The sequence below is a fragment of the Schistocerca americana genome, chromosome 9 (genome assembly GCF_021461395.2).
Source record: "Schistocerca americana isolate TAMUIC-IGC-003095 chromosome 9, iqSchAmer2.1, whole genome shotgun sequence".
Taxonomy (NCBI): domain Eukaryota; kingdom Metazoa; phylum Arthropoda; class Insecta; order Orthoptera; family Acrididae; genus Schistocerca; species Schistocerca americana.
The window spans coordinates 36,242,336-36,267,237 of NC_060127.1; the positions used below are offsets into that span (position 1 = coordinate 36,242,336).

The 24,902-nt window shown below is 41.8% G+C and overlaps 1 protein-coding gene across 4 annotated transcripts in view; it reads left to right on the plus strand.

Annotated features, from left to right (window-relative positions):
- Nucleotides 1-24,902, plus strand: part of LOC124551004 (mediator of RNA polymerase II transcription subunit 1-like) — a 597,071-nt gene that overhangs the window by 535,893 nt on the left and 36,276 nt on the right. For all 4 annotated transcript variants that reach the window (XM_047125846.1, XM_047125845.1, XM_047125844.1 and 1 more), the window contains 5 exons: nt 2,523-2,790; nt 8,773-9,000; nt 14,869-15,158; nt 18,461-18,642; nt 18,778-19,284. In XM_047125846.1, the coding sequence (XP_046981802.1) occupies nt 2,523-2,790; nt 8,773-9,000; nt 14,869-15,158; nt 18,461-18,642; nt 18,778-19,284 (1,475 nt within the window). The remainder of the gene's footprint in view (nt 1-2,522; nt 2,791-8,772; nt 9,001-14,868; nt 15,159-18,460; nt 18,643-18,777; nt 19,285-24,902) is intronic.

Sequence of the window (24,902 nt, forward strand, 5' to 3'; positions counted from 1 at the left end):
GCTGCTTACATATTTATAAAAATCTAACATCAGCTTATCATGTTCTATTATTTTTTACTTTATTTACACTTGATTTTGCTATTTTACACCAATTTACATAGTTTATTATGCTGGAGGTCATTTGCCTTCTCGTTTGCACTTGAAAGTTGATGCTTTTCATGGGAAAACAGTATTAATGTTACCAAATTTTAGATTTATTACATTAGTTTCATTTTCTGCAATATTACAAATTATTTTTTTATTATCGTGCTTCAATACTTAACCACATGAGTGCTATGGTTTAACTGTTTTGAAATTATTTGTCAGTTTTATTTTTTCTTCATAAAAGTCACAGTTTATGAAGTAATTCTACAATTCACATGATGTAAACAAGGTATTGCCCCATACTTGCATATTTTTATCTGGCATTATGAATTCCACCAGTTACACTACCCAATTACCAAATGAAGCAAAAGTGTCAACTGTCTACTCAAGAATATATTGTAACCCTTTGCTGTGGACAAGTTAACTCGTCTCACTTTGCCACTCCCAGATGCTGACGATGTGTTTAAATATACTCCAGGGTTTCCTTACACCTTATTTACATGTTTATGCACCCCATTCCACCAACCCTGTCACTGCTGTGGGAAAGTTACTTTCCTATCCCGGTGAATAACAAGATTTTGAGTATTTATCAGACAACATACTTGTCTCTTTGCATGTCACCATTTGCAAAAACCTTGTTTTGATATCTTGAACCATTCATGAAATATGAGGAGTGTTATGACCACAAAATTCCTGATGCCCAGGAATGGAACTGGGAGTGCCACATGCAACTGTCTGCCATATATAAAAATCAGTAACTCGAGAATAAAATGAGACGTCATTCTGCTCACAATTTTAAATAAAATTTCAATATATTATCTACCTTTCATACAGAACAATTTATGAGCTAAAATCAACTGTATGCCAAGTTACACAAAGCATTTTTACCTCTAACAACTCTGTAAAATTTGGTGCAGTGCTTCACTTAATTTGATGCAGCACAGTAACTATGATGAATAATGAAAAGAAATTTACGCCTTTATAGAGCAAAGATATAAGACTGAAAGTTGTGCAAGCATCAAATTTTTTCAGTGAATAATTTGCTTAAATTCGGGTGGTAAGCATTTCAAAGCGGCCAGAACACCATGTCTCGACAGGGGATCTCAAGTTGATTCCGTATTTCTAGATCTCTGGAAAGCTTTTGACACTGTTCCTCACAAGCAACTTCTAATCAAGCTGCGGACCTACGGGGTATCGTATCAGTTGAGCGACTGGATTCGTCATTTCCTGTCAGGAAGGTCGCAGTTCGTAGTAATAGACGGCAAATCGTCGAGTAAAACTGAAGCAATATCAGGTGTTCCCCAGGAAAGTGTCCTGGGACCTCTGCTGTTCCTGATCTATATAAATGACCTGGGTGACAATCTGAGCAGTTCTCTTAGGTTGTTCGCAGATGATGCTGTAATTTACCATCTAGTAAGGTCATCCGAAGACCAGTATCAGTTGCAAAGCGATTTAGAAAAGATTGCTGTATGGTGTGGCAGGTGGCAGTTGACACTAAATAACGAAAAATGTGAGGTGATCCACATGAGTTCCAAAAGAAATCCGTTGGAATTCGATTACTCGATAAACAGTACAATTCTCAAGGCTGTCAATTCAACTAAGTACCTGGGTGTTAAAATTACGAACAACTTTAGTTGGAAAGACCACATAGATAATATTGTGGGGAAGGCGTTTCATTGGCAGGACACTTAGAAGATGCAACAAGTCCACCAAAGAGACAGCTTACACTACACTCGTTCGTCCTCTGTTAGAATATTGCTGCGCGGTGTGGGATCCTTAACGGGTGGGATTGACGGAGGACATTGAAAGGGTGCAAAAAAGGGCAGCTCATTTTGTATTATCACGTGATAGGGGAAAGAGTGTGGCAGATATGATACGCAAGTTGGGATGGAAGTCATTAAAGCAAAGACATTTTTCGTCGCCGCGAGATCTATTTACGACATTTCAGTCACCAACTTTCTCTTCCGAACGCGAAATTATTTTGTTGAGCCCAACCTACATAGGTAGGAATGATCATCAAAATAAAATAAGAGAAATCAGAGCTCGAACAGAAAGGCTTAGGTGTTCGTTTTTCCCACGCGCTGTTCGGGAGTGGAATTGTAGAGAGATAGTATGGTTGTGGTTCGATGAACCCTCTGTCAAGCACTTAAATGTGAATTGCAGAGTAATCATGTAGATGTAGATGTCAGGATAAGGCAAGCAGTACAATGACAGAGCTGTATTCAGCCCGGAATGCAAAGAGCACATCTGCAGCAGTCATAGGATTAATGCCAAAAACTTTAAATGACAAGTTGTAGGATCAATAAATTCACGTGTATCAGGTGCTGTACAAAATTTTAGTATCATACACTAAATTATCATCGCACTAACATACTCAGTTCCGCCTTTTCACTGGGAGGTGCTCTGACTCGTACCTCTGTACCTCATTTCTAACGAAGACACCACGCAAACGCCGCATCAACCGGTGCGGTGCCTCGGGCGTGGGGCTCCTCGGCACAGGGTCGCCCGCCGGTGCCGAACCAGGGACCGCCGGGAGGGCAGCACCAGCACCAGCACCACCAGCAGCAGCTCAGTGCGGCACCACAGCAGCACCACCAGGACTCCGGCAGCAGCGGCACCGCCAGTGCAGGCGCAGTCAGGAGGGACCACTCGGGGGAACGAGCGAGACAGGCTCAGCAGCAGCAGCAGGGCAGCGAGTCGGAGCTGGTGAGTGAGTGGGGCCTTTATGCATCTGGTGTCATACTTTGGTCGTGAAGCAGCAAGTAGGCCTATTAGGAAATTTCAGTTTTCCAACGGTCTGCCTGCATACCTCACTGGTGAGATGCAGGATCACTCGTATGCGGGAGGAGGAGAGGCTAGGGTTAATGAACATGGAGCTAGGGACAGTGAAACAAATGACACAGCCACAATGACCTTCCTCCTATGTCTATACCTACAACTACTTATAAACTCCACGAGCCACCATATGGTGCATGGCTGAGGGTACCTTCTACCACTGCTAGTCATTTCTTTTCCTGTTTCACTTGCAAATGGAGTGAGGGAATAATGACTGTCTGTACATTTCCGTACAAGCCCTAATTTCTCTTATCTTGTCTCTTGGTGGCAGTAGGATCATTCTGCAGTCTGTTGCAGATGTTGGTTCTCCAATTGTGTTTTACAAAAAGGAAGATTGTGTGTTGTCTGACTTTCTACCTAGGTTATAAGGTAGAAAATTCTGATAAGTGATCAACAACACGTACTTACAGCATATTATACTGAGCTGTATGTATTTCATAAAATATGTGGTCTAGGGGTAGCATCTTTGATTCATAATCAAAATGTCTTCGGTCCCGGGTTCAAAACATGCCACCGCTTAAATTTTTGGCATTGGCAGCCAAAGAATTCTGGCATTAGAAGTCACTCTCATTTTGCCAACGGCCTTGTTGGTTGAAGAGTGTGGAGGAAAAGGCAGAGGTTCAGGGCACCCTCTTGTCCTTGGGGTGGGAAACTGCCCATAAAGGCAGAAGAATCAGCAATGATCAATGGTGTGAGGATGCAGAAGCCATTGGAAACCACTGCATTAAGACACATAACTTGTATCCACAGGACATATGGCCTGTAAATAAAAAAGTTTAATGATGATCTCTCCATTGGCAAAAGATTCCAGAATAGTCCCCAATTCAGATACCTGGGAGGGGACTGCCAAGGAGGAGGCAACCATGAGAAAAATATTGAATAATCAATGAAAGGATAACATTCTATGAGCTGTGGTGTGGAATGTCAGAAGCTTGAATGTGGTACGGAAGCTAGAAAATCTGAAAAGGGAAATTTAAAGCCTCAATCTAAATACAGTAGGGGCCAGTGAAGTGAAATGGAGAGAAGACAAGGATTTCTGGTCAGATGAGTATAGGGTAATGTCAACAGCAGCAGAAAATGGTATAATGAGAGTAGGATTCATTATGAATAGAAATATAGGGCAGGGAGAGTGTTACTGTGAACAGTTCAGTGGTACGGTTGTTCCTGTTGGTTTGCTGTCAGGTCTAACACCAATGACGATAGTTCAGGTATATGTGCCGACTTCACAAGCTGATGACGGAGAAATAGGAGGATACAGAAAGGGTATTACAGTATGTAGAGGGAGATGAGAATCTAATAGTCATGGGGACTGGAATGTTGTTATAGGGGAAGGAATAGACGAAAGTATTACAGGAGAATATGGGCCTGGGTCAGGGAATGAGGGAAGAGAAAAACTAATTGAGTTAGTAATAAATTTAAGCTAGTAATAGAATCACAAAAGGGGGAGGTATACTTGGAAAAGGCTGGTTGATATAAGAAGATTTCAGTTAGATTACATCATGGTCAGACAGAGATTCCAAAAACAGATACTGGATTGTAAGTCATACCCAGGAGCAGATATACACTCAGGTCACAATGCAGTAGTGATGAAGAGTAGGTTGAAGTTTAAGAGACTAGTAAGGAAGAATCAGTACACCAAGAAGTGGAATATGGAAGTACTAAGAACAACGAGATACGCTTGAAGTTCTCTAAGGTTATAGATACAGCAATAAGGAATAGCTCAGTAGACAATACAGTTGAAGAGGAATGGACATCTCTAAAAAGAGTAATCACAGAAGTTGGAAAGAAAAATATAGGTTCAAAGAAGGTAACTGAAAAGAAACCATGGCTAACAGAAGAAATGCTTCAATTGATCGATGAAAGAAAGAAGTAAAAAAAAGATTCAAGGAAGTTCAGGAATACAGAAATACAAGTTGCTGAGGAATGAAATAAATAGGAACTGCAGGGAAGCTAAGATGAAATGTCTGTATGAAAAATGTGAAGAAATCAAAAAATAAATCATTGTTATAAGGACTGACTCAGCACGGGAATTCCACTGTTAAATGCAGAGGACAGAGTAGATAGGTGAAAAGAGTACATTGAAGGTCTCTGTGAGGGGGTAGGTTTGTCTGTTGTGATAGAGGAAGAAACAGTAGTGGATTTAGAAGAGATGGGGGATCCAGTATTAGAATCAGAATTTAAGAGAGCTTTGGAGGACTTAAGATCAAATAAGGCAGAAGGGATAGATAACATTCCCTCAGAATTTCTAAAATCACTGGGGGGAAGTGGCAACAAAATGACTACTCACTTCGGTGTGTAGAATGTATGAGTCTGATGACATACCATCTGACTTGTGGAGAAATATCATCCACACAATTCCCAAAACTGTAAGAGGTGACAGGTGCGAGAATTATCACATAATCAGCTTAATAGCTCATGCATCCAAGTTGTTTACAAGAATATTATACAGAAGAATGTAAAGGAAAATCGAGGGTGTGTTAGCTGACGATCAGTTTGGCTTTAGGAAAAGTAAAGGCTCCAGAGAGGCAGTTCTGATGATGTGGCTGATTATGGAAACAAGACTAAAGAAAAATCAAGACATGTTCATAGGATCTGTTGACCTGGAAAAAGTGTTCAACAGTGGAAAATGGAGCAAGATGTTCTAAATTATGAGGAAAATGGGGGTAATTATAGGGAAAGACGACCAAGAATGAACTGCTCGGATTAAAAAGGGTGTAAGACAGGGATGTAGTCTTTTGCCCCTGCTGTTCAATCTGTACACCGAAGAAGCAATGCTGGAAATAAGAGAAAGGTTCAGGAGTGGAATAAAAATTCAGGGTGAAAGGATATCAATGATATGATTTTCTGATGACATTGCTATCCTGAATGACAGTGAAGAAGAATTAAATGATCTTCTGAATGGAATGAACAGTCTAATGAGTAAATATGGACTGAGAGTAAAACAAAGAAAGATGTAAGTAATGAGAAGTAGCAGAAGTGAGTACAGCAAGATTGATGGTTATGATTGTGTAGTTGTGAAACATGGACTGTGGAAAAACTGGAACAGAAGATAATCCAAGCTTTTGAGATATGATGATACAGACAAATGTTGAAAATTAGGTGCACTAATAAGATGAAGAATGAGGAGGTTCTGTGCAGAATCAGACAGAAAAGGAATATGTGGAAAACACTGACAAAGAGAAGGGAAAGGATGATAGGACATGTGTTAAGATATCAGGGAATGACTTCTGTGGCACTAGAGGTAGCTGTAAAGGGTAAAAACTGTAGAGAAAGACAAGACTGGAATACATCCAGCAAATAATTGAGGATGCCAGTCGCAAGTGCTACTCTGAGATGAAGAAGTAGGCACAGGAGAGGAATTTGTGGCAGCCCACATTAAACCAGTCATAAAACTGGTGACTCAAAATAAATAAATAAAAATTAAATAATTATTTCATGCTTCTTTGTGAAAGCGGTAGTGAGAGTGAAACAAATTGTATCAGACTTGTATAATATTTTACCTTTTGAAAAGCAATTTTTAATATTTTAGCTACATGCATGTCAAACTGGTTTTGTTAAGCCACTGATGACCTTACTGTTGAGCACTGTGTAGAAACAAAGAACCATCACTTGATGAATCGAGTTGGTCAGTGATGGGCAAAAGACTGTGGATAGTTAACAGTGAAATTTCAGGCCTCCTTGCAACCTGTACATCTTCCACCTGCCCCCTGACAGCCTGTCCCTCTTCCACCTACCTCTTCACACTCTGTCCTCCTTCCACTCACCACCTCACATCCTGTCCCTCTTCCACCCACTTCTTCACAATCTGTCCCTCACCCATTCGCCTCATCTCATCCTGTCCCTAATTCCACCCACCTCCCCATGCCATGTCCCTCTTCCATCCACCCACCTTGAAGCTTTGTCCCCTTCCAACCACCTCCTCTCAACCTGTCCATCTGCCACCCACCTCCTCAGGCCCTGTCCCTCTTCCATCCAACTCCTTACACCTGATCCCTCTTCTGCCCACCTCCTCACAACTTGACCCTCTTCCACCTACCTTCTCACACCAAGTCTCTCTTCCATCCAGCTCCTCACAAACTGTCTCTCTTCCAACTGTCTCTTTACACCCTGTCCATCTTCCACCCATCTCCTCAAACTCTGTCCCTCTTCCACCTGCCTCATCACACTCTGTCTCTGTTCCTGATGACTCCTTACAACCGGACAGATTTAATCAGCTCAATAAAATTTGACAGGATGCAGATGGAGAACTATGACTCAGTCACTTCGTGGTCAAGTGACAGGCTGAAAATCTAAGGAACTTGCTCTGCATCTCAGTACAAGGTTTTTTTTTTATTTGCTATTTACCATCTCCTTCACCTCTCTCAGTGATTTGTTAATGTAAAAATTGCCAAGTTACACCATAATATACAGCAAGTTCTGTTAAAACAGGGTGAGTAACTCCTCCCATAGCATAACCATTGTGGTGTTTAAGTTGTAGATGGCTTTGCCTTTTTACATACAAGATTGAAGTTTCATCACTACAGCATCACTGTTATGATAAGACATTGATAGACTCTGTAGGACTTGCATCATCATCAATATCATCAGATCATTTGCCCAAATGTATTTTACAAGGGCTGTCCACTTGTGTCTGCCTGTGTACCATTCTTCTCTCAGAACTATATCCCAGTTGACTCCTCTAGTTCCTGTTGTCTCCTTCACTTGATCCTGCCATCTCTTTCTCGATCTTCCTACTGGTCTTTTACCAACTTCATGGAATGTGGCCAAACCAACTCAAATGGGCCTTGTCACTTTTTCATTCAAAGATGTGAACACTTTAGCTTCTTCCCTAATTTTTTCATTTTTTATATTATTATGCCTAGTTTTCTGGGCCACAGTTTGTCAGAACGTCATTTTTGTAGTTCACAGTTTATTTTCAACCAGTTTGATTGTTATCATGGAGATAAAGTATGACTGAAGAACAGTCTGTTGTGATCTTAAGAGGACTTGTTCATTCCAGAGTAGATCCAAAATTTGATGGTAGAACTAGCCAATTTTTGAGTTCAGTTATTCATCTCAAACAGTATCTTGTATCACTTGAAATGATACACACGTTGTTTTTGTGCCAGTCTTCTGTTTATAGCAGTGTACTTTCCAGCCTTATTATTCCTGTCTGATTTGGTCTGTTGGTTGACATTGCAACCATATCTCATTTATTATTAATCCCTGTGCTTCTTGAGGGTCATTCCAGACGACCAGCTTCTTGTGGACTTCTTTCTCTGTAAACCTCAAATTACATCATTATTTGCAAATGCAAATGTGCTGGTGTCCTTACTGTCAAGGGACTGCCTTGTTGAACTCCTTTAGTTGTTTAGAACTGATTATAATAAGCATTTCTGATCTATACACAACTGCAGCAGCCTTCATAAAGCATTTGACCTTTCTGAGTTTGCCTTGAATAAAGATAACTGCTGAAATAGTATTTTTCAGAAAAAGTAAATGTTTGTTTGACAGAGGAGGGAGGATGAGGGCTTTTAAATAAGATGTGGGGATCCTTAAAAAATAAGTATTAGGGGGCTTAAATTTTGAAGAGCAACCGGTTTTAGTGAATTGTAAGTTTAGAATATTTCATTAAAGAAATTGTTTCTGCATGAACTACTTATATTATTATCATCAGCAGTCTTTAAAATAATGCTCGAATAATAAAGTTTTGAAAAATACAGCTAAAAGGAACTGGAGATTTTATATATTCCTGTACAAGTATTACGCACTAAATAGAGAGCACAAAAGGAAGGAAAAAATAGCTGTTCCATCTTGCTACGTTCCAAATGTTGTAAATAAATTCTGTGTAATGTGTATTGCTACTTGTCACAGGTTGAAGAACAAAATTGTGGAACAGAAAATAATATGAAGGACAAGGACGGGAAAGACTGCGGTGACAAGGTTGCCGGGAAGACATTTTCAACACGAACGTACCACACCATCAAGGACATGATCTCGAGCCGTTTCGGCAGTGGGAAACTTCCCAAGGATGTGAATTCTTCTGGTGCTGATGTTGAGCAGGGAAAATCTTCGCAGGAAGGACTCAACAACAATGCTGTGGTGAGGTCACTTGCACATGAAAACAGTTTCATACATTCCCTCTTTTTTCCCACTTTCCAATCATATATTTCACACCGTGTGTGTGTGTGTGTGTGTGTGTGTGTGTGTGTGTGTGTGCGTGCGCAGGTGTGTGTACACACAGTAGAAATAGGAAATAAACAGCAGATCAAGTATATAATATGAAACAAAAATGTTGTTCTGCTACTTACATATGCCTAAAATGACTGCAAGTAATAATACTGAAGTGTAGCTAAATTCACCATTAATAAAATTATTATTGTAAGCCTTAGTTATAATAATGTACAGGTTATACTTGGGAGTTCAAAAAGCAAATAACACATTAATATGGCAAGCTAAGCAACTTTTATCGAATGCTGCACTACACTTCAAAGTCACACAGATACGTGACACTATTTTTCAGTATAGTCACAGAGTCTCCAGAAATAATGGTTGGAATGTTCTACTATTCATCCAGTTTCCTGACAATAAAAGTCCACTCCTTGGTCACGGAGCCATTTAAGAACCACTGTGTGAACTTCCTTGTTGTCAGAAAAAGTGCAACTGCTGCAAATCAGTTGCACGATTGCTCGAACACTATTTTCTCTGGTCGATGGCCTTCCTAGCCGATCGGCATCACCTGTGTCTGGGAAGCCTTAGTCATATCATTGACATTGTTGCAGTACTGCTGGATGTGGCATTGCACTCGGTCCATACACTGCCAGAATCTCACGGTGAACCTGTGTGCAATATATATGTTTTATCCATAAGAACTGTAATATCTCGCGTACTTCAACTTCGGAATCTGTTTCCACATGCCACTACCTTTCACTCCCTCACTGTGTTTGTGAATCTGCAGGAGAACTGTGCTTGCAGGAAACCCAAAACATGCACTCTCTTCTGATGAAGCACCACTGTCATTGCATTCAGTGGTTTCGGTGCTGGGTGAAATGTGTAACATACTTGTTGAAGTCCTCACACTGATACGGGTAACTGGGCCTCAATGGAAAACGATGCAGCAATTGATTGAGTAGAGACAATATTAACTCATGAAACATTTATTTTAAAATCACAAAGTCCCACCACCTTGGTCACTGATAACCCAACAACACACTATGCAATTATCCAGTACAGCATAAACACTTCCTGTGAAATTATTTCCTTAAGGAAACCAATATTAAATAAAAAAATATTACAACCATACCAATAAAATTTAATTTTACCATCATAAAAACTGAACCTTTTGTGCAAGTGTTTCAATTATTGTTCTTGCTTAGAAATTTCAGTTACCTTAATCTTACTTAAACCTGTAATCAGCTGCCTCCTTTCCACATTTACTCACAAGGCACATAAGCATAACCAAATCAACTATCAAGTCTTTAAACTTACAAGAATGTACAATTGAATATACTAATTTTGTTTAGGGCTTATAGAAGACTCCAATATTAACTGAATGATCTCAATGCTTACTAACTTTAGTTCTGATACAATTAGAGATGGAATCTCACATCCGTTTTAGTAACGTCTGGTTGTATCAAGACCACTGCTCAGTCACACACCTTGTCCAGTGATATGCTCTATTCGTCTACCTCAGTCCAAATACTGTAAATACAAGACAATATCAGCTATTATACTTCTGAAAACTTTCCATTTATCCAGCAGCTGCATCAACAGTTCACATATCTAGACACTTGAGACACGTTACTTGCGCCACTCTCTGCTTTTAGTCACTGTGCCTGTTACTTCTTCCATGCACAAAGCTAACTGCTCTTGCCAGCGTAGCTTCCATCAAGTAAACATTTGTGCACTCACTTGGTGCCCAACATTCCACACATGCTCAGTTTTCTCCAGTCTCAATGTGTTCAACTTCTCCGCACAGCCACAAATCTTTCTCATTCCAAAACCTGCCCAGTCTGCAGGTAAGCCCCTTTTTTCTCCAATAGAGTTCCACATACATATGCAGTGCAGTTACCAATTTTCCTAGCTGTTTTACTTACTAGTAGCTCAATATTTACTTCAATAATCTGGTATTTTTCAAAGAAAAAAGTTTCCTATGGATGTAACAACAGAGGCCAGGTTACTATTTGGCATGCAGTTTTACAGTGCACCCTACTATTTGCCATTTAGCTAACAAGAATTTTCAGTCTTTCAATCTAGACAGTTGGCTAGTGATTTATGTTTTCACACTTTGTTTCAGTGTGTGGGGATTCCCAGTTTCTTGCTTTATGGTGGACGCATATTTGTTGAAGACTTTTGCAGCTGAGCAGACAACTTCACTTTGTACCTTAGACAAGGAGACAAAGTCTACGAAAAATTGTTGTGACTTGTATTGTCATTGCATAAGTCACATCCAGCTGACGCCGACAGTTAACTGTCAGAGATATTGTCGTTGCATAAGTCACAGTCCAGGGTGATGCCGACAGTTAACTGTCAGAGACAAAAACTGTTAAGGAGTCAACATCCTTAAACATGGAGTATCCATAGGGTACATCATTGGTAGCGGACTGAGGCACCACATGGACTGGGTACACAACAGAATGCCACTATGTGTGATAGAGTCATGATTTTGGTATTTGAATATTAATTATCCAAATTGAAACTTATTTGGAGTAGAATTTAAACAGTATTCTTTATTATGTTTCCACATAAACAATGAAATCTTCAAATTAAAATAACTTCCAAAGTATTGCACATTTTGTAAAAACAAACATATTCCTAAAACCAGTAAACTTAATACTTTCAATTCACATAAATAAATGTTCCAGAAAAAGATTATTAGTGGGGGGGGGGGGGGGGGGGAGGGATCAAAATTTTGGAGCTTGCATTACTACGAAATTTGAAAAGTACAGGCTGTGGAGTAATTTTGATATTTGGTAGATAATTGTTGTCCTAAAGTAAAATATAAATATGGAAAACAGTACTCGGATACTGCAGTGCAATAGCAGAGCAAGATCGGCCAGTCCACTTTGTTACATTTCAACTGTGAGTAATGTGGAAAGCATAACTCACAAACAAACCCCATTGTTCTCAGCCACCCGGCCGGAGTGGCCGAGCGGTTCTAGGCGCTACAGTGTGGAACTGCGCGACCGCTACGGTCGCAAGTTCGAATCCTGCCTCGGGCATGGATGTGTGTTATGTCCTTAGGTTAGTTAGGTTTAAGTAGTTCTAAGTTCTAGGGGACTGATGACCTCAGCAGTTACGTCCCATAGTGCTCAGAGCCATTTGAACCATTTTTGTTCTCAGCCACCTGAAAATACTACACATCGTAGCACGAAGAAAAGTGGACTACTTGGCATGCTCTGAATTGCCTAAGCTTTGGAGCTGAAAGGTCCAGATGTAATCTCCAAAATTGGGGAACTCCAGTCATCACTGCCAGCTATGACTATGGGGAACCACAAACTGTGAATCACTCGCTATTTTGCCACCTCTGTTTCACCTTCTGCACTGAGGAAGATGTACATTAGGCAGCTCTAAATGCCCACTTGTGTTCATCCATGTTATACTCATTTTTTTTTGACCTTTCTGACTGGACACTTATTTTACTAAGTCAAAAATTTAGGCTTAGTAAAGTTGTTTTAGATAGAAAATCTCAAGTATCTTCTGTGATTTTGTTTCCGCCATATTTTCTCAGCGACTTGAGAACAAATAAGAGGAAATCTATGAATTTAAATTGAAATCATTAAAAATGATCTTCTATGTATCTTCCACTTGTTGTCCATTAATATGCATTCTTTTTCTTTACACAGTTTGTCTACTGGGTTAAATCTACACACAAAAACAACTTCAGAGTTCTATTTGTTTCATTATACATTTTTCAGTGAATTGTCACAGCCCATTTGTTCCATTTTACCTTGGGTTATTAATAATTTTCTCCGCTGAACCCATCCAATTGTCAAAAGGTCCAGAATACAACTCACGACACACTAGTCACGATACATCTCTCACCCAAACTGTACATCAAAGACAGCAGTCACAATGCTAATAAGAGCAACATATTCACATTGCACATTCCTCTAATTTTTACAATGTTTCAGCAACTAATAATAATAATTACAAATGGAATCCAAAAACAGCAAAAATTCCCATCAAAAGAATAAAATATACAAAGAATCGCAAAATATGCACAGTAATTTTGAACCAATATCATCTGAGTGCAAACACAAATTATACAAGTGCCCTGCATTGATCCATATGTGAATGTGATGTAAATGATGTACAGGTCATAAATATAGGTGTAAAAAATAACTGTATCTGAAATATCTCAATGTATTGTGTTGTATTTTAAAGCAGTGGATTGTGCTGTTTCATAAAGACCGGGAGTGCACCAATAGCCAGTTTCATTATACCTTATACCTAGACATGTTTGCTTTAAGTTACTCATTTTATTTCTACACTCCTGGAAATGGAAAAAAGAACACATTGACACCGGTGTGTCAGACCCACCATACTTGCTCCGGACACTGCGAGAGGGCTGTACAAGCAATGATCACACACACGGCACAGCGGACACACCAGGAACCGCGGTGTTGGCCGTCGAATGGTGCTAGCTGCGCAGCATTTGTGCACCGCCGCCGTCAGTGTCAGCCAGTTTGCCGTGGCATACGGAGCTCCATCGCAGTCTTTAACACTGGTAGCATGCCGCGACAGCGTGGACGTGAACTGTATGTGCAGTTGACGGACTTTGAGCGAGGGCGTATAGTGAGCATGCGGGAGGCCGGGTGGACGTACCGCCGAATTGCTCAACACGTGGGGCGTGAGGTCTCCACAGTACATCGATGTTGTCGCCAGTGGTCGGCGGAAGGTGCACGTGCCCGTCGACCTGGGACCGGACCGCAGCAACGCACGGATGCACGCCAAGACCGTATGATCCTACGCAGTGCCGTAGGGGACCGCACCGCCACTTCCCAGCAAATTAGGGACAATGTTGCTCCTGGGGTATCGGCGAGGACCATTCGCAACCGTCTCCATGAAGCTGGGCTACGGTCCCGCACACCGTTAGGCCGTCTTCCACTCACGCCCCAACATCGTGCAGCCCGCCTCCAGTGGTGTCGCGACAGGCGTGAATGGAGGGACGAATGGAGACGTTTCGTCTTCAGCGATGAGAGTCGCTTCTGCCTTGGTGCCAATGATGGTCGTATGCGTGTTTGGTGCCGTGCAGGTGAGCGCCACAATCAGGACTGCATACGACCGAGGCACACAGGGCCAACACCCGGCATCATGGTGTGGGGAGCAATCTCCTACACTGGCCGTACACCACTGGTGATCGTCGAGGGGACACTGAATAGTGCACGGTACATCCAAACCGTCATCGAACCCATCGTTCTACCATTCCTAGACCGGCAAGGGAACTTGCTGTTCCAACAGGACAATGCACATCCGCATGTATCCCGTGCCACCCAACATGCTCTAGAAGGTGTAAGTCAACTACCCTGGCCAGCAAGATCTCCGGATCTGTCCCCCATTGAGCATGTTTGGGACTGGATGAAGCGTCGTCTCACACGGTCTGCACGTCCAGCACGAACGCTGGTCCAACTGAGGCGCCAGGTGGAAATGGCATGGCAAGCCGTTCCACAGGACTACATCCAGCATCTCTACGATCGTCTCCATGGGAGAATAGCAGCCTGCATTGCTGCGAAAGGTGGATATACACTGTACTAGTGCCGACATTGTGCATGCTCTGTTGCCTGTGTCTATGTGCCTGTGGTTCTGTCAGTGTGATCATGTGATGTATCTGACCCCAGGAATGTGTCAATAAAGTTTCCCCTTTCTGGGACAATGAATTCACCGTGTTCTTATTTCAATTTCCAGGAGTGTATAACTGTATTGATGTTTTGATACAACTTAAAAAATCAACCTCATAACTATTCACAGGTGAACGGCGACGTGGGCAGTGAGAAGTCGAGTCCACGCAAAGTCCGGCCTCAGCCACTGACCGGCAGGGAAGACGCAGAGGACGAGCAGCGGCAGCAGAGGCTGCTGGGAGGAGGGCCGTCCGTATCGGTGCCCCAAGGTGCCTCCGCGCAGCCCACATCACGCAGTTATGCGGCGAGCGGCAGTGAACCTGCGGGAGCTGCGAGCTACCAGTACCAGCAACACGCATCTGAAAACACAGTTCCCTCCACCTCTGGCTATTACCACCACCAGACACCTGCCGGGCCGAGGTACAGGATGCCAAGAGAGTTTCTCTATTTAATTTGTAGAATTATCTGCACTCAAATTTTTCAGAGAAGGAGTAAAGTAGTTAAGGTTCAAATATGTGTCAGACCACTCTGGTTTCCAGTGATCAGCCATTGCCTACTGTGAGACTGAAAGCAGCCTGGTGGTGCTACAAGCCAGTGATGCAGTTCTGCCTGCTTTACACCCGGAAATCTTTTCCATTTGTGTTGATATGCTGGCAAGATCAACAGCACACTTTTTATGCTTTCAGTAATTTCTGCCATATGGCACAACTTTCTGGGGCATTGCAGCTAGGGTAAAAAGAGTGTTTATTCTACAGCAGAGTGCAATAAGAATATTGTGTGGTGTCGATGACTGAAAATCGTGCAGAAGCCTCTTCAGGGACCCAGGGAGTCTTACACTTCATGTCAATATATATGGTTGAGTCACTTTAATGTGACCACTGCCTATGTTTGAGATCAATATCACTCATAGATGGCAGGTGGCAGCATTAGCAGCAGCATCTTCACGGGACGCGGAACACATTGTCATAACGTGGAAACAGAGTGACTTACCTGACATCCAAAATAACTTGATCATTGACTTTCAAGCCATGCATTTCTGAAATGCCTAAGTTTGTAAATGGTGCTGCTGTGGTTAAAGTATACTGTGCCTCGCAAAATGCCACTATCCAAAAGGTGTGCCAAGGTAATTGTGGTGCATGGCGCTGAGGCGAGTGTGGTGCACCACAGACCATAGATGTTAGAGGTGCACAATGAGTATGGAGGTGCGTAAGGACAATTAGATGCGTAATGTTGAGCAACTGACAGCCCATATGAAGTACACGGCTACCAGCAGTGTCTCTTCAACAACAATTCAGCAAACATTGCTGCCTGTGAACCTGTGCAGCATGTGCTTGGTTCATGCACCTGTGCTGAGTGCTGTACTTCAGTGACAGTGATTGGAATTTGCACGCCAATACAACTGGATGTCCAGTGAGTGGTGAAGGTGGTCTTTTCAGGTAATCATGTTTTAAGCTCAGTCGGTGTGAAATGTCTTAAAGTAAGCACCCTCAACAACGTCAGAAGGGTCCAGGCCGGAGGAGGGAGAACATATTCGTGCCATTACCGGGTCATCTCACCATTCTGAAGGCATGATGGATCGACAAAAGTATGCACTTATCCTTGGGATCCTCAGCAAGATGGCATTTACCAGCAGGACAATGGAACATGTCGAACAGCTCGCTGTGTATGTTGTGGTTTGAAAAGCAGCAGGATCTGTGTACTCTACTCTCTCAGCCATCAAACTCCCTGGATTTAAACCCAATTGTGAATCTGTGGGACTACCTAGATTGGACTGTTTGTGCCACGGATCCTCAACTGAGAACCCTAGTTCAGCTGGTCATGACACCAGACTCGGCACGGCTCACATGCCTGTCGGTACCTTCCAAACCCTCATTCACCCCCTTCCCGTATGGCTGCAGTGGTCTGCACTGTGAAAGGTGGTTATTCAGTCTTTAGACAGGTGGTCACGTTAACGTGACTGAGTAGTGGATATACTTTGTGATGGTATTTGTGGTTGATAATGAAAGTGAACTTAGGATGAACTCAGCAATTCACAACCACCATACATGAAGTAGAATTAATTTCCCTATAGACTATGAATCCCTCTCTAGGGATCAGAATGGAGTTTTGCATTCTGATGCAAAAGGATATAAGAGGTTGCCAATGGACATCAGGCAGCAAACTGATAATCCCAAAATATTTAAACATAGTTTAATATGTCATTAGCCTCTCCTACTATAAGGGGCAATTAAAAAGTTTCCTTTTGAAGGCTGTAAAGTCCAGAATTGGTATGCCAACCAAGCAAAATCGCCCTGAACATCGAGGCAATCATTCCACCAAGTTGAAATACCCATTTGGTAAAGCACCATGTGCTGCTGTGGAGATGATGCCCATAACTGCTTCCTGCAAGTCCTCATCTGACAGAAATCATTGACCTTTCAAGGCCATTTTTAAGGGAGCAAATGTGGGATAATAATATAAGGAGAAATGAGGGCTATAGGCTGGATGCACGAGTGTCTCCAACTCAAATTGGTAAACTTCTGTGATACGATGACGTACATTATCATTAAGTAGCAGCATCCCTTGTCACAGTTTCCACAACAGTGGTTTTCGACAGACGTGCTGCCCCATACACATTCTTCATTCTCTGATGGATGTCTACCAGTGTCTGTCCTTCAGCAGCCAAGAAAAGAATAACAGCACACGGGTCCTGTCTGGACGCATTGGTAATGACATCACCATAGTTCACTTTGCCGCATTAATCATACACGTGTCATAAAAACATGAATGCCATAGTAACCCCTTGCCTTATATAGCTGCATCAACGTCATGCTACATTACATATATGCTGCAGCAACAACCTCTTACACAACCTCTTACACAATGTATCTGTATACTTGGACTTATGAAATCAATTCTTCCTAACCCTAACATTTGTTTCAGACAGATCCTGATTTTGTCAGTATATAGATACCAAAAAATAGTCTTTGTAGAATTAAAATGCTTTATTCAGAGTATGAAATAGTAGCAGCAGCTGAGTGGTATAGGACAAGCACTGGCTTTCTTCAAAGCAGCAATTTGTCTCCTAAAGTACATAAATTAATAACCATAATTTGTTTAAGTAAAGGAGTGTTTCTCATAATTTGTTGTTAGTATACTTTACAGAAATAGCTAACTGAGGCTATTTCTGCCATTTAATGCATAACTTGACTCAGTCCACAGTCCTGAAAGTTCTCTTACATGACAAGATTGAGGGAACACAATGTGTGAATGAATGAACAAGTGAATAGAAAATATATAATCAGAACATGAATGAATGGGGAATCACTGTAGCGATGGTACAGGCCACAAATGGGCAAATCCACCAACAAAAGTGACCTTCACAAGGAGCAGATTATTACAGCCCAGCGCCTGGGAATGAGCATCTCGTATATGGCAAAATGATGAAACATTTAGTATTTATCACTGTCCAGGTGGTTTTCCACTCTTATGTACATTTTAACTAGTGACCTAGTCCTCTTTGTCAAATGTTGTGTACGACAAAATTAGATGTGCTCTCTGCATCCAGCACAGAATACATGTAAGACCAATGTTTGCAGTCACTGATGGAGAAGACTAGTCAGTTGTTCAAGCATTGTACCAAAGGATGAAGTTGCTAACATTGCCAGACATTTGTAAGAATACCACCCATCAACCTATGTCAGAGAAAACCTCTGAATTTGCATCCCTCATAACTCGGACAGGTCCCACCAGCAACAGCAGCGGCAGAAGGCACTGTCCCCGATGTCTCAACAGCAGGCGAACTACGCGAGCCAGCTGGAGCAAGCGGGGGTGTACATGGTGATGCGACAGACCGGAGCCTCCACTTCTGTGGCTGCATCCTCTGGCCAGTACCTTCAGGCACAGCAGCAGTACCACATGGCAGGTGTGTGGGTCAAATTTTGTTTATATTGGCAGCAAGGTACGCACTATGTTAATCATAGGAAGTACACTGCTGGCCACTAAAATTGCAACACAAAGAAGGATAGCTATATGTATAAATTCCATCCTACACCTACAGGGCAGCAGGAACGAGCCGACTCAGGCAATGCATATGCAACAGCGAACCTGTCAGGGGCTCCCGGCCTGCCGGCACAGAAACAGCCTGCGCTGCCGCCCCCGCAGGCCCGAGAGGGCAGGAGGGGTTCGCAGTCACGACTCGACCTCCCGGACGACGAGGATGATGACGATGACGAGGGCGGCTTCGCGCCACCCGGGGTGTCGGCCCCGCCGCCTCCCCCACCCTCGACAGAACCTCCGAGGACGGCGTCCTCCGGGCAGAGCTCGGACTATGAGAAGGCGACGCAGCGCAGCACGGGGCAGTCCAGCTCGACGGCTGGCGACTCCGGTAGGGGGAGCACCGTCTACTCGAGTGGCCGGCAGCCCTCTGTGGGTGGCAGCAGTGGGGGTGGTGGCAGTGTAGGTGGAGCGGGCCTGCCGACCCAGAAGGACCGGCTGGACACCAGCACCGAGTCGTCGGGGTCCCCCCGGGTCGGCTATGGCCTGCACCACCAACAGGCTGGAGCTGGTAAGAGGTTTTTGTGATCTGCAGGAAGGCAAAAGAGACCACCAGCTTAAAAAGCCACCATCAGGAGACACCAACCAACATTTGAATCATCTCTCTTCCCTTAGAATGTATACACCTGTCGGTAGTATTAATATTTCACCTCCTGAAGGTTAAGTTCCCTCGAACAATTCTGTCTCATAATTTTCAACTGGATTTTCATAAATATATCTCCAGTTGTAAGCTTGCATGATATAAATATTTTATGTGCACCAGTCATGGTAAAAGTTTTCAAAAAAGTAAAGTAAATATTCAACCATTTTCCCTTTCTCTGGTATTTATTCAGTGGTAAGAACATTGGAAGTTGATTGTCCAAAACTTGGCACATTAAAACTGCTACTGTCAATGAAGAGATTCTTGTGCACATTTCTGGCCAGAGACATTGCAAGGGCTTTTACTGAGTCTTAAACATTACAGCTTACTGAGTAGAAATGCCGTTCACAGACCAAAACATTAGACAGCAATTACATATACACACTCTGACAACTTCGCTCAACAGGAGGAATAACCACACCTCAACTCCTACCTTGTTTCATGGTTCTACACACTCGGCATCTCAAAAGTAAGTTTATATTTGAAAAATCTTTCCTTATCCACAACAAATTGGAGGAGAGTGGGGTGTATGTTCACCACTTGCTTGGCCTTTAGGAATTCAGTCAATATGGAGCGCTTCTCGGGAGCAGACTGCACTTTCTGTGTGTGAGAATTTTTCAAAAACAGTGATTTGGCTACTGTAGTTAAGAGGAAATTTTGCAGTGGTCATGGAGTACATAGTGTAAATGATTCTCCGAGTGTTCTCTTTATCCAAAAAACGTTGGAAGAGACCTGTTCAACACTGGCCAAACCAAAATCCAGGCAACCAGGTTCAGCAAAAATGGGTGAATCCATGAAGAGTGTAAATCAGTCTGTTCGTGATGATCCTAACCTCTCCATTTGTTCTTTAATGCACACAGATCATGACTACACCCAAGTCTGCAAAAAGACCTTAAACTGCACCTTTACAAAATCCAATTGGAGCAAGAATTAAAGCCTCAGAATGCCAGACATAGGCTGCAGTTCATTAATAGTGTGACTAAGTGCCCTTCAATTAACATCATCCTGTTTTCTGATGAGACTCATTTTCATCTGAAAGGTCACACCAATAAGCAAAATTGGCACTACTGGAATGCAATGGGTCCTAAACAGAAGCACAAGAATGTCCTCCATTTGCCAAATGTTTCTGTACAGGCTGCAATGTTGGCTCAAAGAAAAATTGGCCTGTACTTTTTCAAAGACGAGAGCAACTGTGCAGTTACAGTGAATTCGGAATGGTATGTGACTATGTTAATTGACTTTTTGGATCCTGAATCGCAAAACATTCCTGGTTATAACCAAATAATACATTCTCAGGAAGACGGAGCCACAGCACACGTGTCCAGTTGCCAAATTGATCCCTAGGAGGGGTAACATAAATTGTCCACCATACAGTCCAAATTTGAGCCCCATACATTTTTTCTTATGGGGATCTGTCAAAGTGTATGTCAATAATTTGACTTCTCTGGAGCAACTGAAAGAAAATATCAGAGGGGAAGCGGCGGCCATCGCAATGTCTATATGCTGAGCTGTCATCCAAAATTTGGTCATCATTTAAGTGAGTGCTGCAAGCCTGCTGGATTGCATAATGACATTATTTTTAAGAAGCAAATTCTTGAACTACTGTGTGTTTCAATTATAAATAAAGACCTTGTTGATAAACTTCAACCTCTATTTCATTTTCACCCATCAAATATAAACTTTCTTTTGAGACCCTCTGTATGTCTAAGGGAGTTAAGATACTGCGTGAAGAGTTTGACAGAGCACTGAAAGACCTGAGTCGAAACAAGGCCCTGGGAGTAGACAACATTCCATTAGAACTACTGATGGCCTTGGGAGAGCCAGTCATGACAAAACTCTACCATCTGGTGAGCAAGATGTATGAGACAGGCGAAATACCCACAGACTTCAAGAAGAATATAATAATTCCAATCCCAAAGAAAGCAGGTGTTGACAGATGTGAAAATTACAGAACTATCAGTTTAATAAGTCACAGCTGCAAAATACTAACGCGAATTCTTTACAGACGAATGGAAAAACTGATAGAAGCGGACCTCGGGGAGGATCAGTTTGGATTCCGCAGAAATGTTGGAACACGTGAGGCAATACTAACCTTACGACTTATCTTAGAAGAAAGATTAAGAAAAGGCAAACCTACATTTCTAGCATTTGTAGACTTAGAGAAAGCTTTTGACAACGTTAACTGGAATGCTCTCTTTCAAATTCTGAAGGTGGCAGGGGTAAAATACAGGGAGCGAAAGGCTATTTACAATTTGTACAGAAACCAGATGGCAGTTATAAGAGTGGAGGGGCATGAAAGGGAAGCAGTGGTTGGGAAAGGAGTGAGACAGGGTTGTAGCCTCTCCCCGATGTTATTCAATCTGTATATTGAGCAAGCAGTAAAGGAAACAAAAGAAAAATTCGGAGTAGGTATTAAAATTCATGGAGAAGTAGTAAAAACTTTGAGGTTTGCCGATGACATTGTAATTCTGTCAGAGACAGCAAAGGACTTGGAAGAACAGTTGAACGGAATGGACAGTGTCTTGAAAGGAGGATATAAGATGAACATCAACAAAAGCAAAACGAGGATAATGGAATGTAGTCAAATTAAATCGGGTGATGCTGAGGGGATTAGATTAGGAAATGAGACACTTAAAGTAGTAAAGGAGTTTTGCTATTTAGGGAGTAAAATAACTGATGATGGTCGAAGTAGAGAGGATATAAAATGTGGGCTGGCAATGGCAAGGAAATCGTTTCTGAAGAAGAGAAATTTGTTAACATCGAGTATAGATTTAAGTGTCAGGAAGTCGTTTCTGAAAGTATTTGTATGGAATGTAGCCATGTATGGAAGTGAAACATGGACGATAACCAGTTTGGACAAGAAAAGAATAGAAGCTTTCGAAATGTGGTGCTACAGAAGAATGCTGAAGATAAGGTGGGTAGATCACGTAACTAATGAGGAGGTATTGAATAGGATTGGGGAGAAGAGAAGTTTGTGGCACAACTTGACTAGAAGAAGGGATCAGTTGGTAGGACATGTTTTGAGGCATCAAGGGATCACAAATTTAGCATTGGAGGGCACCGTGGAGGGTAAAAATCGTAGAGGCAGACCAAGAGATGAATACACTAAGCAGATTCGGAAGGATGTAGGTTGCAGTAGGTACTGGGAGATGAAGAAGCTTGCACAGGATAGAGTAGCATGGAGAGCTGCATCAAACCAGTCTCAGGACTGAAGACCACAACAACAACAACGTATGTCTAAGTTGAAATGTATTTAAAAAATTATTTAAATAGGCCTTAAATACAGTTTATTGTAATACAATTTTAGTCGTTGTTGTTGTCTTCAGTCCTGAGACTGGTTTGATGCAGCTCTCGATGCTACTCTATCCTGTGCAAGCTTCTTCATCTCCCAGTACTCACTGCAACCTACATCCTTCCGAATCTGCTTAGTGTATTCATCTCTAGGTCTCCCTCTACGATTTTTACCCTCCATGCTGCCCTCCAATGCTAAATTTGTGATCCCTTGATGCCTCAGAACATGTCCTACCAACTGGTCCCTTCTTCTTGTCAAGTTGTGCCGCAAACTCCTCTTCTCCCCAATTCTATTCAATACCTCCTCATTAGTTATGTGATCTACCCATCTAATCTTCAGCATTCTTCTGTAGCACCACATTTGGAAAGCTTATATTCTCTTCTTGTCCAAACTATTTATCGTCCATGTTTCACTTCCATACATGGCTACACTCCATACAAATACTTTCAGAAACGACTTCCTGACTCTTAAATCTATACTCGATGTTAACAAATTTCTCTTCTTGAGAAACGCTTTCCTTGCCATTGCCAGTCTACATTTTATATCCTCTCTACTTCGACCATCATCAGTTATTTTACTCCCTAAATAGCAAAACTCCTTAACTACTTTAAGTGTCTCATTTCCTAATCTAATTCCCTCGCCATCACCCGACTTAATTGGACTACATTCCATTATCCTCATTTTGCTTTTGTTGATGTTCATTTTATATCCTCCTTGCAAGACACTGTCCATTCCATTCAACTGCTTTTCCAAGTCCTTTGCCGTCTCTGACAGAATTACAATGTCATCGGCGAACCTCAACGTTTTTATTTCTTCTCCATGAACTTTAATACCTACTCCAAATTTTACTTTTGTTTCCTTTACTGCTGGCTCAATATACAGCTTGAATAACATAGGGGAGAGGCTACAACCCTGTCTCACTCCCTTCCCAACCACTGCTTCCCTTTCATGCCCCTCGACTCTTATAACTGCCATCTGGTTTCTGTACAAATTGTAAATAGCGTTTCGCTCCCTGTATTTTACCCCTGCCACCTTTAGAATTTGAGAGAGAGTATTCCAATCAACATTGTGAAAAGCTTTCTCTAAGTCTACAAATGCTAGAAATGTAGGTTTGCCTTTCCTAAATCTATCTTCTGAGATAAGTCGTAGGGTCAGTATTGCCTCATGTGTCCCAACATTTCTGCGGAATCCAAACTGATCTTCGCTGAGGTCGGCTTCTACCAGTTTTTCCATTTGTCTGTAAAGAATTTGTGTTAGTATTTTGCAGCTGTGACTTCTTAAACTATTTAGTTGTTAGTGTGTCATAAATAAGAAACATTTCCTTGTACCTGCTGGCAGCTCAATATCATTTTAGATATTAGTCAACTAGGTCTTACTGTTTTGGAGCAGAGTTTAAGCAGTGTTTACTTCTACATTTTTATATAAACAACAAAATCTTTTTATTTAAATTACTTCTAAATTATTGAATACTAGGAAAAATGAAGCCCGTTTCTATAAGTGTGAAATTCAGTACTGTAAATCGGCATAGCTCAATGTTTCACCAAAAGTTTAACAGTGTTCAGAATTGGTAGGACACATGGTATTTTGAAATGTTTAAGATCAGGTTCTGTAGCAAAGCTAACTAAGTTATACTAATTGGCAAAATATTAATTAGTGCTAAAATAAAAATTTGGAAAACACTTTGTGTGAAGTTATTTTGAAATTTACTGGGTATTTGTAATCAGAATGTAAACTGTAAAATGAATGACAGATCTCCACTTCCTCTGGTACTACCCTCAGATTAATGCCAGAGCTAGTGGAGGTACTGCACTTTGCTATAGAGCACCTTTTAAGAAGGCTTATACGGTTGCTGAAGAAACTGTACCATGCTGATGAAATGGGTAAAACACATTGTTATTGCTTGTTAATACATCTCTGTGTTGAAAAGCAGATTCTGAGTCAAGGTTTCAGTTGGGAATAGACAGTAACTCACATAATGATTCGTTGCTCATTTTAAAGTAGCATACGGAAGAAGAGATTTGTTCTTTGTGAGTGATTGTTGACTGCCAGCACTGCTCCGAGCATTGATCCTCCACAGGTGTTCCAACATTTCACTGCAGCCTTCTGGCATTGTAACTCTTGTGAACACTTTCATGGAGCTTCCAGCACTGCAACTACACAGCATTTCATTCTTTTGCAGTCAGGCGGATTTTCCAGC